General features: G+C 38.1%; 1 protein-coding gene across 8 annotated transcripts in view; it reads right to left on the bottom strand.

The window, feature by feature from the left end:
- The window catches only part of LOC144659504 (uncharacterized), a 40,575-nt gene that overhangs the window by 11,786 nt on the left and 12,939 nt on the right, over positions 1-15,850 (bottom strand). For 5 of the 8 annotated variants that reach the window (XM_078519956.1, XM_078519959.1, XM_078519958.1 and 2 more), the window contains exons 2-4: positions 14,805-14,880; positions 14,096-14,143; positions 8,580-8,624 (exon numbers count right to left, since the gene is read on the bottom strand). In XM_078519956.1, coding sequence (XP_078376082.1) covers positions 8,580-8,624; positions 14,096-14,143 — 93 coding nt within the window. In that variant the 5' untranslated portion in view covers positions 14,805-14,880. Of the gene's footprint in view, positions 1-943; positions 1,046-2,675; positions 2,777-5,590; positions 5,731-5,916; positions 5,987-8,579; positions 8,625-14,095; positions 14,144-14,804; positions 14,881-15,850 lie in introns of those variants that run through there. The other 3 variants (XM_078519961.1, XM_078519963.1, XM_078519962.1) reach the window with 3 other exon arrangements.

Here is a 15,850-nt window from a genome sequence, read left to right as displayed (position 1 = left end):
TTCAAATCTGGCCCAGCGTGAAAATAGTGATTTTAGGAGTTTTGTTTTTTCTTGTTATAAATAATTAATTGGCGAGAGGGTCTCTGATGCTTCTTGTGTGAAACTGACGAACAAATCAGTAGACCAAGTGATTGTAGTTAAGAACCAAAATGTTAAGTTTAAAATGTGACTTAAAGTAGTTGAATTGGAATGTTTTAGTTGCCTGGTTTAGGGTTGGTCCGGTAACATAATGGGCGGCGATCCGCAGAAAATAGTTCGATTTGCCATTCAAGGATTAAATTGCAATTCAAATCACGTTGTAAAAAACCCGCAGAGACCTCACTTGTTTTTCCTCTTGACAATGTACTCTGTTACTTAACAAATACCAAGTAATAACTGGGATTTATTTGTTAGAGATTTATAGAAAAAGCTTTAGCCTTAAAGCATATTAAATCGAACCAAAAGGAAAAACAGTGATGTCAGGAGTTGTATTCTTTCTTGTTATAAATAATAAATCGACAACAGCGTCTCTAATGCTACTTAGAGGAAACTGAGAGACAAATCTGGGTTAAGTTGAAAACCAATGTTTTTGGCTACTGTTCTTGAATTTACAAATTGTTATTCAAAGTGATTGAATTTAAGTATTTCAATTCTTTGGTTTAAGGTCGGTTCTTAAAAAGAAACGTAAAAGGAAGCAAAGATCTACAGAAAACGATTATATATTTCAAAAAGTTCGAGATAACAAAAGCATGGACGAAGTTCAAAAAATCATACCACGTTATCTGCAAAACTTCAAAACTCTTAGATGGCGGCAAAACATGCTTTCAAAACGCGTAAAAGTCAGTATTGAAATGAACAACTTTGGCTCCAATCTTATTAACGTAACAAAATAGACAATAAATTTCAAAACAGAGGCAACAAGCTTGTAATGCAACGAATCAGGGCGAAACGTTTAACAACTTACCAAGATCTGGACACAGCAAAATAATCCTGTTGAAAATTAGACTGAGTGCGTTAAACTAAGTCTGAAGATTAAGAGACTTTAAACACAATGTTCTTTTCTCTACCAATGGCAGATAACAAAACCTGAATACGATGAAATGTAACACTGCTATTGGCTGGCGATGACTTTGTGGGTTATACGATCGCTGGCATTAAGTTACAGCATTTGTAACTGGATGAGCTAAAAGTGAAATACGATTGGTCATTCCTAGATTATATTTCCACCCAAAGCAGGTTCGAAAAAATGTCGTTAACACATGTTTTTCCTTCCGGTTTTCCTTTCTTTGGCCTCTATGTTTTAATTGCTGTGCTCCAACATGGATATACTGAAGCGCGCATTAGTGAAAATTTTAGACTACACTACAAGTTAATTATTTGTAGAAGTGCTAACCACAAAACGCAACAGCCGTGATTTTAAACGAATTCTTCCCACTCATAACAACAATAGCATCGTAAATGGCATATGAAAATGCTTTATGTCATGTAAAACAGATTTTGTATTTATAAGTTTCATGTTTGAGGTTGGCCCGTTCAAAGAAGTAAAGACAACCAACCGGATGATGATGATGATGATAAACCGATAGAACCAAACTCTTGGAAAGAAGCATAAACAAAACTACTGCTTCTAAAAAATTAGAAGGTTCTTATGGAGAATTCGAGAATAAAGCAGATAAACAAACACATTATTCTTAGATAGAGACTTAACTCAGTGTTGTTTCTCTTGTACTCTTTTACTTTACAAACACCAAGTTACAAAAGACATTTATTGGTTATAAATTTACTGAATAAGCTTTATCCTGGAAAATCATTTAAATCTAGATCTGACCTAAAATGAAAATATTGATGTTAGGAGTTCTATCTTTTCCTGTTATAAATAATAGATAGAGGGAGGTTCTCTGATGCTACTTGTGAAAAAATGACGCAAAAATCTTTAGACAAAATAAGTGTTGTAGAAAACCAAAATGTCCAGTTCAAAGTGTTACTAACAGTGATTTTATTCATATGTTTCAATTGCCTGGTTTAGGAAAAAATAATTCGGTTCCCCATTCAAGGATCAAATTGCAATGCAAAACACGCTGTACAAAACCCGCAGAGAACTCTCTTGTTTTTTCTCTTGTACTTGTCTCTTGACAAATACCAAGTTATTATTGGGTTTTATTGGTCAGAGATTTACTTAATAAGCTTAAGCCTAAAAAACATCTTCAATCCAACCAAGAGCGAAAACAATTATGTCAGGAGTTGTATTTTATCTTGTTATAAATAATAAATCGACAACCGTGTCCCTAATGCTTGAAATCATTTAAAGAAACGGGTTTAGTTGAAAACCAAAGTGTCTAGCTAAAGTTTCTAAATATATAAATTGTTATTAAGAGTGATTGCATTTAAATATTTTATTTCTTTGGTTTAAGGTCGGTCCTTAAAAAAACGTGAAAGTGGGCAAAGATTCACGAAAACAATTTAGTATCAAAAGAGGCCGAGATGACAAAACCATGGACGAAGTTCAAAAAATTAAAACAAGCTATTTGCAATAACTAAAAAAGTCTTGGTTAGATGGCTGCAAATCAAGCTTAATATTGAAATGAATAAATCTAGTCCAAACCCAATAACACGAGAAAATGAACAATTGATTTAAAAACAGAGGCAAAAAGATTGTAACAGCGGAACGTATCAAAACATAACGTTTATCAACTTACCAGGATGTGGACACAGCAAAATAATCCTCTTGAAAATTAGACTGAGTGGGTTTAACTTAGTCTGAAGATTAAGAGACTTCACACACAATGTTCTTTTCACAAAAGATCGCAGATAACAAAACCTGACTTCAATGAAAGTGATGTAACCTTGCTATTGGTTGCTATTGGTTGGCGATGCTTCGTGGGTTATACGATCGCTGGCATTAAGTTACTGCATTTCTAACGAGATGAGCTAAAAGTGAAATACGATTGGCTACAGTTGGCTAAAGTTTCAATCCAAAGCAGGTTCGAAACAATGTTATTAAGAAAGATTTTTCCTCCTGGTTTTGCCTTTTTTCTACCTTCATGTTTTACCTTAAACGCAGCAATAAGGATTTATACTGAAGCGAGTATTAGTGACAGTTTTAGACAACGAACTCGTTTTATTGTTAACAAAAGTGACAGTCGTGATTTTAAACCACGGCTTCTTTCCAATTCTAACAACAATAGCGTTATTTCTGCTACGTGGTCTCCCAAGTTTTGGGCTGTCTGCGTGATGAATATCCAGTTGACCGAGACTCAAGTAACTGTTAAGAAAAACACGAATCCGGTTTGTAATTGGCCTTTCGAATTCAAAACTCAGGCTTAAATACGCCTACTTTCAGCCTACTTTTAACTAACGTGGAAATTGCTGATGAGTTTGTGACCAATAAGATAGATCGCACTTCTATCCTAAGAAACGTAACAGGTGGTTTCACAAAAAGCAAAGTGAACACAACTGGTAAATACTCGATCAAGTTCCAACTCGAAGCGGGGACCATGCGAGAGGAAACTTCGAAATTTTCCGCATCGGCTCATCCAAGATAACAGTTGCTTCCAATTGCACAAGCTATGATCAATCCCTTAATTACTTCCCAAAATTTAAGAATGAGTTTAGACAAGGACGAATGAACATGACTAATCATGCGAGTAGGGTCAAATTCCAATTCAAAGCGGGTTTGTAAGCAATACCGTGAATATTCTTGTGACCTTTTTCACTTTTCGCTCTTTTGCGTTTTACGTTGTAGTCACTACACCTCCTCAATGGTTGTATACCAGAAGTAATATATCAAACACGAGACAGCGTTTTTCATCACATTTCCAAACACCGAGAAGAGAGTTGAAAGTACGACGCGCAGTTGAGTATTTTTGACGAACTTCGAGGTGTTTTGAAATGTGATGAAACACTCTGTCGAGTGGTTGATATATCTTCTCAATTGAAACTAAAACTACAACGAAAACGGAAAAATAAAATCGTCAAAATCTATGCTAATTAAGATCAGATTTCCAAACTCCGTCACGGTTCTGATTTCCTTTGTTTTAACTAGATAAATTATTAATGAGTTTGAGAAGGATTGTTCTAGAATATCATAAAGAAATTGAAACGCATAAAAAAGCAAACGACTTAACCTTCCACATGTCTTTTGGCTGAAAGGTCACGTTCCGACTCACACAATGTACCGTGACGCTAAAAATGAATAAATAGACAATTAGTTCTTTGCTTTTCCTAATCGTGAGCTTGGGACGCCTGTGGTACGAGCGGCCTCTCTAGCAATATCCCTGGACGCGGATGCAACGGCGTCTTGAACCAGCCGCTTGATTTCGGAGATTTGCTCCTCCGTAAATGCCGCAGGGCTCGTGTGTTGCCGAACAGTTATCAGCGATTTGTTCAGTGGAGTGAGTGATCTGTGCGATGCCAGCGTCCTTTAGTCTTTTTTTCAGAACTGTGCGCCGGCCCTGAGCGGAAAGACCGCTGCTTTGGCAAAGTTCGTGTAACTGTGCAGTAGTCAAATGTCGAAAGACAGCGGCGCTCATCGATCACTTGCATCATTTGTTTGTATATGCGTTTCTATTGCCATTACATGTTCTACCAGCCTGTATAGATGGCATGATTTGAAGACAGGTGATGAACTTCCTTTCTAAACCGACTAGGTTGCGAAACTTGGAAGAAAACGCCGGGATTTATCTGGACTTATCCGAGAAAAACTTTACAGCAGGCTTAGTGAGAAGCTCTGCTGGCGCCCGATATGGGACAGCAGCAGTCGCGGAGCACTACAAGCAGTTCACCACATTCGACAACACAGTCTCTCCGCTTAGGAGTGTTAATAGTTAATTGCCTACTAGGCTCGAACAGATACCTCGCTTTTTAACGGTATTCTTATTCTTAACGAAGAGCGTATAAAAAATATTTCGCTTTGTAAACAAGCTGCGCTCACAAACTGCTGCAAACACGTTCTCAGATGGATTGACCGGGCCAAACAGTGCTTGGTATGTTTTTCTCCGATTGCCTCCTGGGGAAAAATTCACACAATCGATCTTCACACAAAGCTTGGAATTTCACAAAAAGGCATTATAAAATAACTTTTTCAGTTGACATTCACAGTAAAAATTCAATGAACGCCAGTTTGTTGAAATGAGTGCTAGTTCTAATATTTCCATTACTCCACTTGAAAAACGAAACGAAACGAAGCAAGACTTGCAGAAAGCAAATATAACTTTGTTTCGGGGAGGGGGGTAATATCTTAGCGATGAGGGGTGAAGTTTGTCCAAGATAGTCGAAAAGAGGCGATTTATTCTCTCAACACTTTTGTTGAGGGGATAACCTCTATTAAGAGGACGGTGGCCAAGGTCCCATTTTTTTTGGCCCAATTTCTACCGTACGTTTTACGACAACGATCGAGCAAAGAAGCGGAAACGACCCTGAGAGAAAGGCGGATATTACGCATATTGGGTAACTTTAGGCCTTCACAGAATTAGCAATTCAACCACTTCTAAGGGAGAACTCTAATGGCCAAGTTGTCACAAGAAGTAGACGGGTGGTATAACTCAAAATGCCTTTGACTTGATGAAACTTTCAATAGTTTCAGTTGCAAACCAAAACGATTGTTGAGACTTGAAACCCTGCCACACTTTATTTTTTTGCACCATTATATTAAAGGAAAGTTGACATCGGTAATGCAATAAATATGTTCTTGAGTAAAGGAAGCCATCTTCAAGTCATCTTGATCTTTAATCAGGATCTGCAGATCCAGATTTTCTGAAACAGAGGACGGAAACAAACTCACAGTTAGCTAACTGGCCCTATTAATATAAAAAGTAAAACCTCTTTTTTTAAAAAAAGAGGTTTTACTTTTGGGGACAACTAAAGTAATAAACTAAAAACAAAGTGATAAGATAAAAGAAAATTTAAAAAATGCGATACAACTTTTTAAAAACATGTTACCTTTATCAGACGACTCAACCAATGGTGCTAACTTAACATCCGACTTTTTTACATATTTTATTAACTGTCTCTAAAATAAGAACAAAATAATTGTTAAAAGTTATAAATTCAAAACTACTATTTACATGTAAAGAGTACTAGTTAATTATAACTTATGTACAAACCAAATTCATTGTTTATTTGTCGATAACAAGTATTGATTTCCCTGAGATACAAAAATCGAAGGCTCTTCGGGTACCCTCATGGTAATTCGATGAAGTGCCAACCTTCGCATTTTTTTTCAAATAAGCGTCCAATACTGTAATAATCTCACTTCATTTGCCTTTGAATATTTAATTTTTCCATGGGAGTTGCGTTATTAATGGCTCGTGCTCTCAGGCTACGTAGCGCGAATACTAATTTTTCACCACCAAAATATTTAAGTGTAACCTTTGAACTTTTTTAAAAATCTGTTTTGTGAATATGTTTACTTTTTTCTCAGCACGTATAGCGTTATTTTTTGAGCAGCAGCCAAACTTGAGAGAGAGATGCGCCCGAGCACTTCGTGTTTCTGCACGACTTAAAAAGATGAAAAAACGGATGACCTGACACGAGGTGACGTGAAACAAAAACTTGCTGCGTGGATCTCGTGTTTACTAAACACGTCACATGGCAAGCGTAACTGCATGTAGCTTTTAACTGCTATCAGTAATGTCACAATCTCACTTTATTTCCCTTTGAATGTTTTCTTGGGTGAATGGGTCATTAATAGCTTGTGCTCTGAGGCTTCGTAGCGCGAATTATATTCTCTTTTACCACCAGAATAAAGTGTAACCTTTGATCTCCTTTCGCATTTAGGAAATTTGTTTTGTGAATAATCAATCTTGTTCCCTGGAAGAGAGACCCTGGGAACGAGGTTGGAAAATAATTTGTTTCTGAGTGACATGTTCTAAATTGGGTTTCCAAGGACCATTCTGTCAGCACGTGAGTGAGTGAGTGAGTGAGTGAGTGAGTGAGTGAGCGAGTGAGTGAAGTCGAGATTCATTATAATAGCTCATTACCGTGAGGTAAAATGAAATTCAGTGAATTCTTGATGGCCTCCAAAATCTGATTGTGTTAACGGGGTGGGTACGCAAGTACGAAAGTGACAGTTTTTTCCATACCAAAAGACACTGACCGCATAACGATGTGATCTTTTTGCTAAGTTCTACTGTATTCAGTATTGAATTACTTACGGTTCATATTAGGCCTTTATCGATTGTGCTAGCATAATTTTTGGCATAATTTGGAGAAACGATCATAATTTTTGCCTTTTAATAAAAGTAGCACTGCTAGCATAATCGGCATATTTTTTTTGCATTTTTGAATGGTGCATTACCAGAGTCATGACTAGCTCTTGTCCATGGTTCAGTCCCTTTTCATTCGTCTGGGGAGGGAGGAGAAGGTTCCCGCTGTCTATACTGTGTCGTAAGCAAATACAAGAGTAGGGGGCATCTATCTGACGTATAAAAGTCCCATTACAAGAGCGCTTCAAAACGCATGCCTTAAGAAAAAGCAGGATAATTTTCCAAAACAAGCAGAATTTTGAGCATAATTTTGAAAAAGTAGCATAATATGTTAGTTTTACTAGCAAAATCAATAAGCGCCTAGTTCAGATAGTATTATACTTATTATTCCGCTTCGATTCCCGATTATCGTTAATATAGGCAAAGAAAAAATAAAAACAGCAAAAAGAAATAACAAAGTATACAAACTGCATTTTTTATTGCAACAACTGGCTTTTTTCATTCTTCTTTTTCATTTTACACGGTTATTGTTTGAACTTACTATTAGGGTAACAACGACCCCGAAAGGAGGAACTTTTCACGCGGGTTTCAGACCTCATTTTGGTTTGAAGCTGATTAGCCAAATTCCATTAAAGACCGACCCTCGCCCAAACGGCCTTGCGATCGTTTGTTATTGCTTTCAAACGGCTTTATTGTTCTTCTTGCGATCTGAGTGGTTACCAGAATATTCCTGCGAGCGAGAAAAATCGTCACGTTTATTCAAAACAAATCGAAGCAGCCAACTCACAGCGATTTACTTTGCGACGTTGCCTCAATCTACGGCCTTAATTTCGACTTTTATGTAGTTCGCCATATGCATGTGAAAGTTTCAATGACATAGAAAGCGTGAAGTCAGTTTGTTTGTTTGCATTTGTAAGCGCCAGCAAGCGACTAGGCGAAAGACTTCGACAATTACTTTGACGTTCGATTTTTTGGCAAATTGCAATGCTGTTGTCATAATTATAAGGTTACACTGATTTTGGAGGTCCTTCAAAGTCATTAAGGGAGAAGCTAGTCTCAAGGTAAATAAACAGCGTATACCACTCGAGAGCAACTCATTGATTATTGATCGCAAAATAGCACTTGTCTGGTGACTGCCCATCCTCGGAGATCAGGGGCAGGTATTTGGGGTTAGTGAAAATTGAAGCTGCGGGAAAAATTCGGCGAGGAAATGTTGAAGCGAAAGCGAGGGGCCCCTGGGGAAAGAGCCTTACCACATCAGTTCGAAACAGCTTTCTGAAGGCTGCCTTTTGATTGGGCAGAAAAATAAAACATTTTTTATTTAACAATTCCCCAACAGACACGGCACAAGATAAATAAATGAAAGAACAATTTAGCAAGAGAGGAACAAAGACTTACCCTGTACATCCTGTAAAATATACCAGTTCTGCATCCCATAGTCGGCTGCCAAATAAAACATAGCATACGACTTAGTTTCTGCAATCTCTTTTCTCCACTTTTAACTTAAGTTTTTCTTAAACTTTTTCGTAAGCAAGTTACTTAAAGGAGCTATGTAATTACGAAAAGTTTTGAAAATCAAGCGTATTTTTTAGCCACTCATCATATATAATCCGCTGACTTATTATTATTATTATTATTATTATTATTATTAAATCATGAAAATTCTTTGTCCTTTTTGCTTTTAATTATTATTATTGAATCATGACAATTGGCTGCCCTTTTTGCTTTTCCTTTAGAGATTTTTTAGGTAAAAACAAATTTACTGTGTGAGTTCGAAGCTGCCCTCGGTTTCATTGTAAATTTGATCGCCACAATTGTAATTTACGCGCTTCAGATCGAAGGTTCCAAACAACAGATAAAGCGAGAGAAACAAGTTAAAAAGTTATTATCAGAGAAACATTAATATAGGCCTGCATGTAACTAGTTTATTTTTTCACTAGGGATTAAAATGCTTTGTTGTTTTTATCAGAAAATCCATAAGATCCATTACCTAAATAGGGAAATCCGCGTTAAATTTTACGCGAAAAACCGACATCTAACGGATTGCAAGACGATGAGCGCGATATATCGGTTTTCAACTGAAAGTCAAGAAAAAATTGAGGATTCAGGTTATGATTTGCATCTGCTTTTAGAAAATGAAAAGAAAACGCCATCTCGTCTTGGTCTGCGGGTATGAATGTTGCCATAGTTTAAGATGTCATTTAAAACAATTAACAAACAATCACGAGCCAGGAAATCGAAATTAAGCCAAAATCATTTAAAACGTCTTTTTTACTTGTTTAAAACAATCCTTTTACACTGAGTAAAACGTGCTCAGTATTTTACAGATCATCCTTGTTTTTTTTTTAAGATCTAGATTCCACTTTTTGTATCGTCATCATAAGACAAAATGATGACAAGCTCGTTTACGTCTCCGGTTGTGGCACAGAAAGAAAAATCTCGCACCCGAAGTGAAAAGCACACGATATATTACTTTAAGTGCAATAAACGATACCGAAGGATATTTTTTGTCGCGGCACAAGTTGAATTATGTTTTAAAACGTGACCACAAAATCGAGGATTTTGCTCTTTTGTCCAAAATGGCGCAATTGGTTATAATGCCCTTCGCAGTTTTCAGAACTCCTTATCTGCCAAGGTATTGGTATACCCTGAGAGTTATGACCCTTTCAAATCAGTTAAACGAGTAAAAATGGTTGTACTTCTTGCTTTAATTACTATTGATTGTCCTTAACATTTTTGAAGCAATTTCATATTCATTAGTAATAATTCAACTTTTTGTTGCGATCCTCGATAACACTGTTTCATATTGTTCCCTTTGCACTTGGCAAAATCTAATGTCTGAGGAATTGTCAGCTATCCCCAGGGGGGGGAGGGGTACTTCGGCTTGAAAATGACGGGGATGATCTAAGGATTTTTTTGGGTTTCAAATTTTCGATTCTGGGATTTTTTTGTGTTGGAAAATTTGCCAAGTATTTTTTTGGGTGACTTCATTTAAATAGGGAATTTTTTTGGCTTATTTTTGGTCTGATGAATAAAGACTTTTTTGTGTTATATTTTTGCCCGTCCTGGCAATTTAGGGGTAATTTGACAAGGGATTTTTTTGGGGGTTAATTTTGGTCCAGGGATTTTTTTGGGAAATGTCGGAAGACTTAGGGATTTTTTTGGGTCCTGAGTTTTGCCTCCATTTACAAGCCGAGTACCCCCCCTGGGCAGCTATCTCCCTTTGAACTTCATCTAACACTTCAAAGTCACAGGTGACATCAAACCCTAACACATGTTCTAAACTGCCAGAATTGCTGAAATTTTGACCGCAACTTTCGTCCGTAATCTTGTTTTACAAAGAAAACTGATCGCGAAGTTCCCTCGTTAGTGCATCAAGACATTTTCGCTCGAACCTGCTCGTTTTAACGCTCTTTCTCCTCCTGTCCTAAATTCCTTTACCAAAATCGTGAAAACTAATGTCCGCAAAATATTCCCGTCCCATTTCCGCGAAATTAAGTTCCCACAAAAAAATTAAGAATAAGGTTAATGTACAATTGATCGTGATACAAGCATATGCACCAACATATGATGCGGTGGACGAGGAAAAGATGAATTTTACAATCAGCTGCAGGACACTGTTTCAAGCTGCAATAGACATGATATGATTGTGGTGATGGGCGATATGAATGCTAAAGTGGGATACAACAACACTAACAGGGAGGAGGTTATGGGGAAGTTTGGCATCGGAGTCATGAATGACAATGGGGAGAGACTATGTGACTTTGGTAGTGCAAACGGATTAGTCATCACTGGTACAATATTCCCACACAAAGAGATCCATAAGTTGACCTGGAGGTCACCAGATGGGAGGACAGGAAACCGGATTGACCATGTCTTAGTGAATGGACGCATGAAAACATCAATCCTGGACACCAGAGTTATGAGAGGAGTTGTGAGAACCAGAATAAGATTGAAGTTGGCAAGGATTAAAGGGAAAAAGATAGCAAGGGAAAGGTTTGACGTATGCAAGCTGCAAAGTAAAGAGATCAGGAGGAGATATAACATTGAGGAGAAGAACAGGTTTGAAGCCCTAGGAGATATAGAAGATCCGGAGGAAGAGCACGATCTGATATTGGCAACGTATAGGGATGCTGCAAAGAAAGTTATTCGAAGGTCTAAAAAGCAGAGCAAACCATGGATAGGTGACAAAACGTGGGAAAAGATCAGGGAGAGGAAAGAGGCGAAACAAAAAATGGAGGCTGCTAGGTCGGAACGACTAAAACAGAGAAGGAGAGAGGAATATGATGCGAAGAACAACGAAGTGAAAAGGAGTGCTAGGGAGGATAAAAGGAATTGGATAGAGAAGAGGGCTGCAGCAGCAAAAAAGGCCGCTGAGAATGGTAGAAATAAGGAACTATACAGCATAATCAAGACAATAGCTGGGGAACGAAGGAGACAAGAAGTAGGCGTGAAAGACAAACAGGGATTGCTTAAGACAGAAATGCAAGAGAGGCTGCAGAGATGGGTAGAGCACTTAAGTGAAATATATATATGACATGACCCAGTGAATCCTGTGGAAGAGGATGAGATAGAAGAACCGGAAGAGATCGGGGAAATAGATTTAGGAAGTTGGCGATTTCAAGAGGTTAAGGCGCACTAAAGGGGACAAAGCTAGGGAAAGCGCCTGGAGTAGATGAGGTGGGCCCAGAGTTATTAAGAGCGGACATAGAAGACACTGTCTGCACATAGGTTGACTAGATGTCATAACCGGCTTTGGGAGACCGAGAGGTGGCCGGAAATCTGGAAGAAGAGACTGGTTGTTAAGATATTTAAGAAAGGTGATTTGCGGGATTGTAACAACTGGAGAGGAGTGACTTTTACTGCCCGTCATTCGTAAGATATTCTGTAGGATAGAGAGGATCAAGAGAGGTGTAGACAAGAAGCCTCGAAAGGAGCAAGCTGGGTTTAGATCAACTGAACAGATCTTTATGCTAAGAAACATCTTGGAGCAGGCAAATGAGTGGAGGACGGGTCTGACCGTGCACTTTGTGGATTTTGAAAAACCTTTGATTCAGTACATAGAGAAAGCCTATGGAACATCATGAAAAGCTATGGGATACCACGCAAGATGGTGAGAGCGATCGCAGGCATATACCAAGGCGTTGAGTGTGCAGTTGTTGATGGAAGTGAGACATCAGAATGGTTTAAGATCAAGTCTGGAGTAAAGCAGGGGTGTGTGATGTCAGGAGTCTTATTCTTACTGGCCTTAGATTGGACCATGAGAAAGGTAACAGCAGACAAGAGAAGAGAAATACCGTGGAACTTCACAACGGTGCTGGAGGACCTTGACTTTGCAGATGATATTGCACTACTTTCATCCAAGATTAGCGATTTGCAAGAAAAGACTGGGAGATTGGCAGAGGAAGCAGCCAGAGTAGGCCTCAAACTTAATGCAAGAAAGTGTAAGACACTGAGGACTAAGTTTGCTCATAGTTCAGAGGGCGTTGTGGTTAATGGTGAGGAGGTAGAAGACGTTGAGGAGTTTGTATATCTAGGTGCTACGGTAAACAAAGAAGGAGGAGGCAGTAAAGATATTACGAACCGACTGCAGAAGGCACGTGGTGCATTTCATAGACTAGGGAAGGTATGGGCAGCCAGAGGAATAGGAAGGAGAACCAAGATACGCCTATTCAAGACTTTAGTTCGACCGGTCCTGCTATATGGCTGTGAAACATGGAAATCACTAAAGCTGATGAACGAAAACTGAACAGTTTCCAATGCCAATGCCTGAGACGGATATTGAGAATTAGATGGCAGCAAAGAATTACAAACAAGAGAGTGGTTGAAATGGCAGAGGTCAATGCCCTAAGCTGCGAGGTACGACGAAGAAGGTGGAACTGGTTTGGGACACATACTCAGGAGAGAAGGTGCGAATGACTGCTTCACAGCATTGGGATGGACACCAGAAGGTCGAAGAGCAAGAGGGAGGCTAAGGACAACTTGGAGAAGGACAGTGGAAAAGGAAAGAAACAAGGCAGGGTGGGCAAGCTGGGAGGTAGCCAAAGCGGTGTGAACGGGAAGTGTCAGACAGAAAGCGTGACGGCCTTATGCGCCTACTGGCGCGAAGAGACTTGATGATGATGACAATTGATCGTTCGCTCTTTCATTTTCTCACACCCGTGGTATATATCAAACGGATTTTTCACCGAAAAAACGTGGGCGAAGCGCTGCTACATCCAGGAAAAATAAAATGACTGTGTTCCGAATGTGTTCTTTGCCTAGCCATCGGCTAAGAATGTTGCCAGAAGTCATTCTTTCTATTCCGCAAGCTTGAAGTATTTCACTGCAAGCGAATTTAAAAAGTTTCTTTTGCTTTTCGCGAGTTGGAAGCACGCATAATTATAGTTGTTTTCTTGTAGGTTTCACGGAAAGTGGGCTGCATTACAATGAAACTATGACCACATTACTTTAACGAAATAAAAAGCTGTTCTTCTGCACAAAAAAATTTAGTAAAATCTAGTCTTTTAACATTCTTTCCTACAGGTCTACAGTGCTCATGTTAGCTTCAATTTGCTATATTCATCGCGTTATACTACTATCAAGTTTGAATGTCTTTCTCTATTTCACTGATGTGATGAACGGGAAAGTTTAACCGCTTGTGATTCATTTCTCCGAAACCACCCAACTAGTAAAAAATAATTTACTTTTAAATATAGCGGAGTACTATTTCAATGAGTAACATATACTTTAGTGTGCATTGTACTTCAATTAAAGTAAGCACATCACGCGCCTATCACGATAACAGATCAGTCAGTCTGTTAGTCTGTCACCCATCAGCATGATCTCTTACACATTTTTAATCAAAATTAGTAGAAAAGAAAATACCACACAGCAAAAAATCAAGAGTCGAAGGGAACTATGATTCTACTTACTTCGTTTTGCACCACTGACGTCAAAGTCACTTTGCTTAGATGCCTCATCTGAATCCGAGAGGCAAAGCAGATATAAGCAAGCAACAAAGTAAAGTAAAGTTTTTGTTCCTTGAAATTTTTATGCCCTTACTGTTATTTCTACTAACCATACTTAGAGGGTGTTGAGTTAGTTCAAGTAAACTAATACTAAAACTTTAACTGACAAGCAAACGCCTGCTTCTGTAACATCCTGTCAAGCATTCTTTAATCACTGCAGATGTTGTTTCTTCTTTTTGCACGTAGTGATTAGCCCTCGGACGTATAAGCAAATACACACACCCGCCGTCGTACAAGAGGTGAAACCCTTTCCCAGGGTTTTCGCTTTATTAGGCGCAGCGAAATTATTTTGCACTGAGTAGAAAGCTCTTAGCTTACTCTTCACGATGACAAAACTCTTGTTGGCTGTGACGTCATAAGGACCGCCATCTTGGATTTCACCATTTTTTCAGAAAGTAAGAAAATAACGGGAAATGATGCAAAATAAAGCCAGAATGCTTATTAAATGTAAGTATAAACAAATCGTACAATGCCATGACAAGAGATCATTACTATCATGTGTCTAGATATGTGAAGGCTTCAGATTTTTTAATCACTGCTGGTGTTTTCTGCGTAAATATGCGTTGTTGGTAGTTTAAGGGTTAAATTGAAAGGCAAGAAAAAGGAATCTTACGTATGCTTGCTGCAAATGCAGTAGTCAAGAAAAGGTGGAGAAACAGCAGACCAATCCAAAACTTCATCTTTAATGGCTGAAATGAATTAAAAAAGAACACAACTATTGTTAATTTTATTATTTGTCATCAACAGAAACTCGGCAAAGGTGGTCCTGGTTGTTTAAAGTATGGATGACATAAAGACCGTAGATAAGAAAAGCTGTCTTCGTTGAATACGATGAGATGTAACCTTGCTATTGGTTGGCGACGTTATTGTTGGTTATACGATCAAGTCGATCAAATTTCAATCCAAAGCAGGTTCGAAACAATGTCGTTAAAAGAGGCTTTTTCTTCCGGTTTTCCTTTTTGTCCACCGAATAAGTTTAAGCCTAAAAAAGCATTCAAAACTGACCCACGGTAACATAATGACGTTTGGAGTTTTATTTTTTTCTTGTTACAAATAATTAATCGATGGGAGTGTTTCCTTGTGGCAAACTAATGGAAAAATCAGTAGACAAAATGAGTGTAGTTGAAAACCAAAATGTTTAGTTCAAAATGTAGTTAGAAGTGGTTATATTTGAATGTTCAATTGCCTGGTTTATGATCGGTCCCATAAAAAAGGCGGCAACGTCAGCACAAAAGAATTCGGTTCACCTTTCAAGGATCAAATTGCAATTCAAATTATGTTGTAAAGTAACCGGCAGAGACCTCTCTTGTTTTTCCTCTTGACAATCTACTCTGTCACTTTACAAATACCAAATTATAACTGGGATTTATTGGTTAGAAATTTACAGAACAAGATTTAGCCTAAAAAAACCTCTTAAATTTAACCAAGAGCGAAAACAGTGATGTCAGAAGTTTTTTTCTTGTTTTAAATAATAAATCGACAACTAGCGCATGCTACTTGTAGGAAACTGAGGTACAAATCAGTAGAAAAACGGGTTCGGTTGAAAACCAAAGCATCTAGCTCAAGTTTCTATATATTTAAATTGTTATCAAAAGTGATTGTTTTCAAATATTTTAATTCTTTGGTTTAAGGTCGGTCCTTATAAAAACGTTAAGGTGG

The sequence above is a fragment of the Oculina patagonica genome, chromosome 7 (assembly GCF_052425735.1).
Source record: "Oculina patagonica isolate OP01 chromosome 7, crgOcupat, whole genome shotgun sequence".
NCBI lineage: Eukaryota > Metazoa > Cnidaria > Anthozoa > Scleractinia > Oculinidae > Oculina > Oculina patagonica.
The sequence above is the reverse complement of the archived record's forward strand: the minus strand, read 5'-3'. Positions and strand labels throughout refer to the sequence as shown.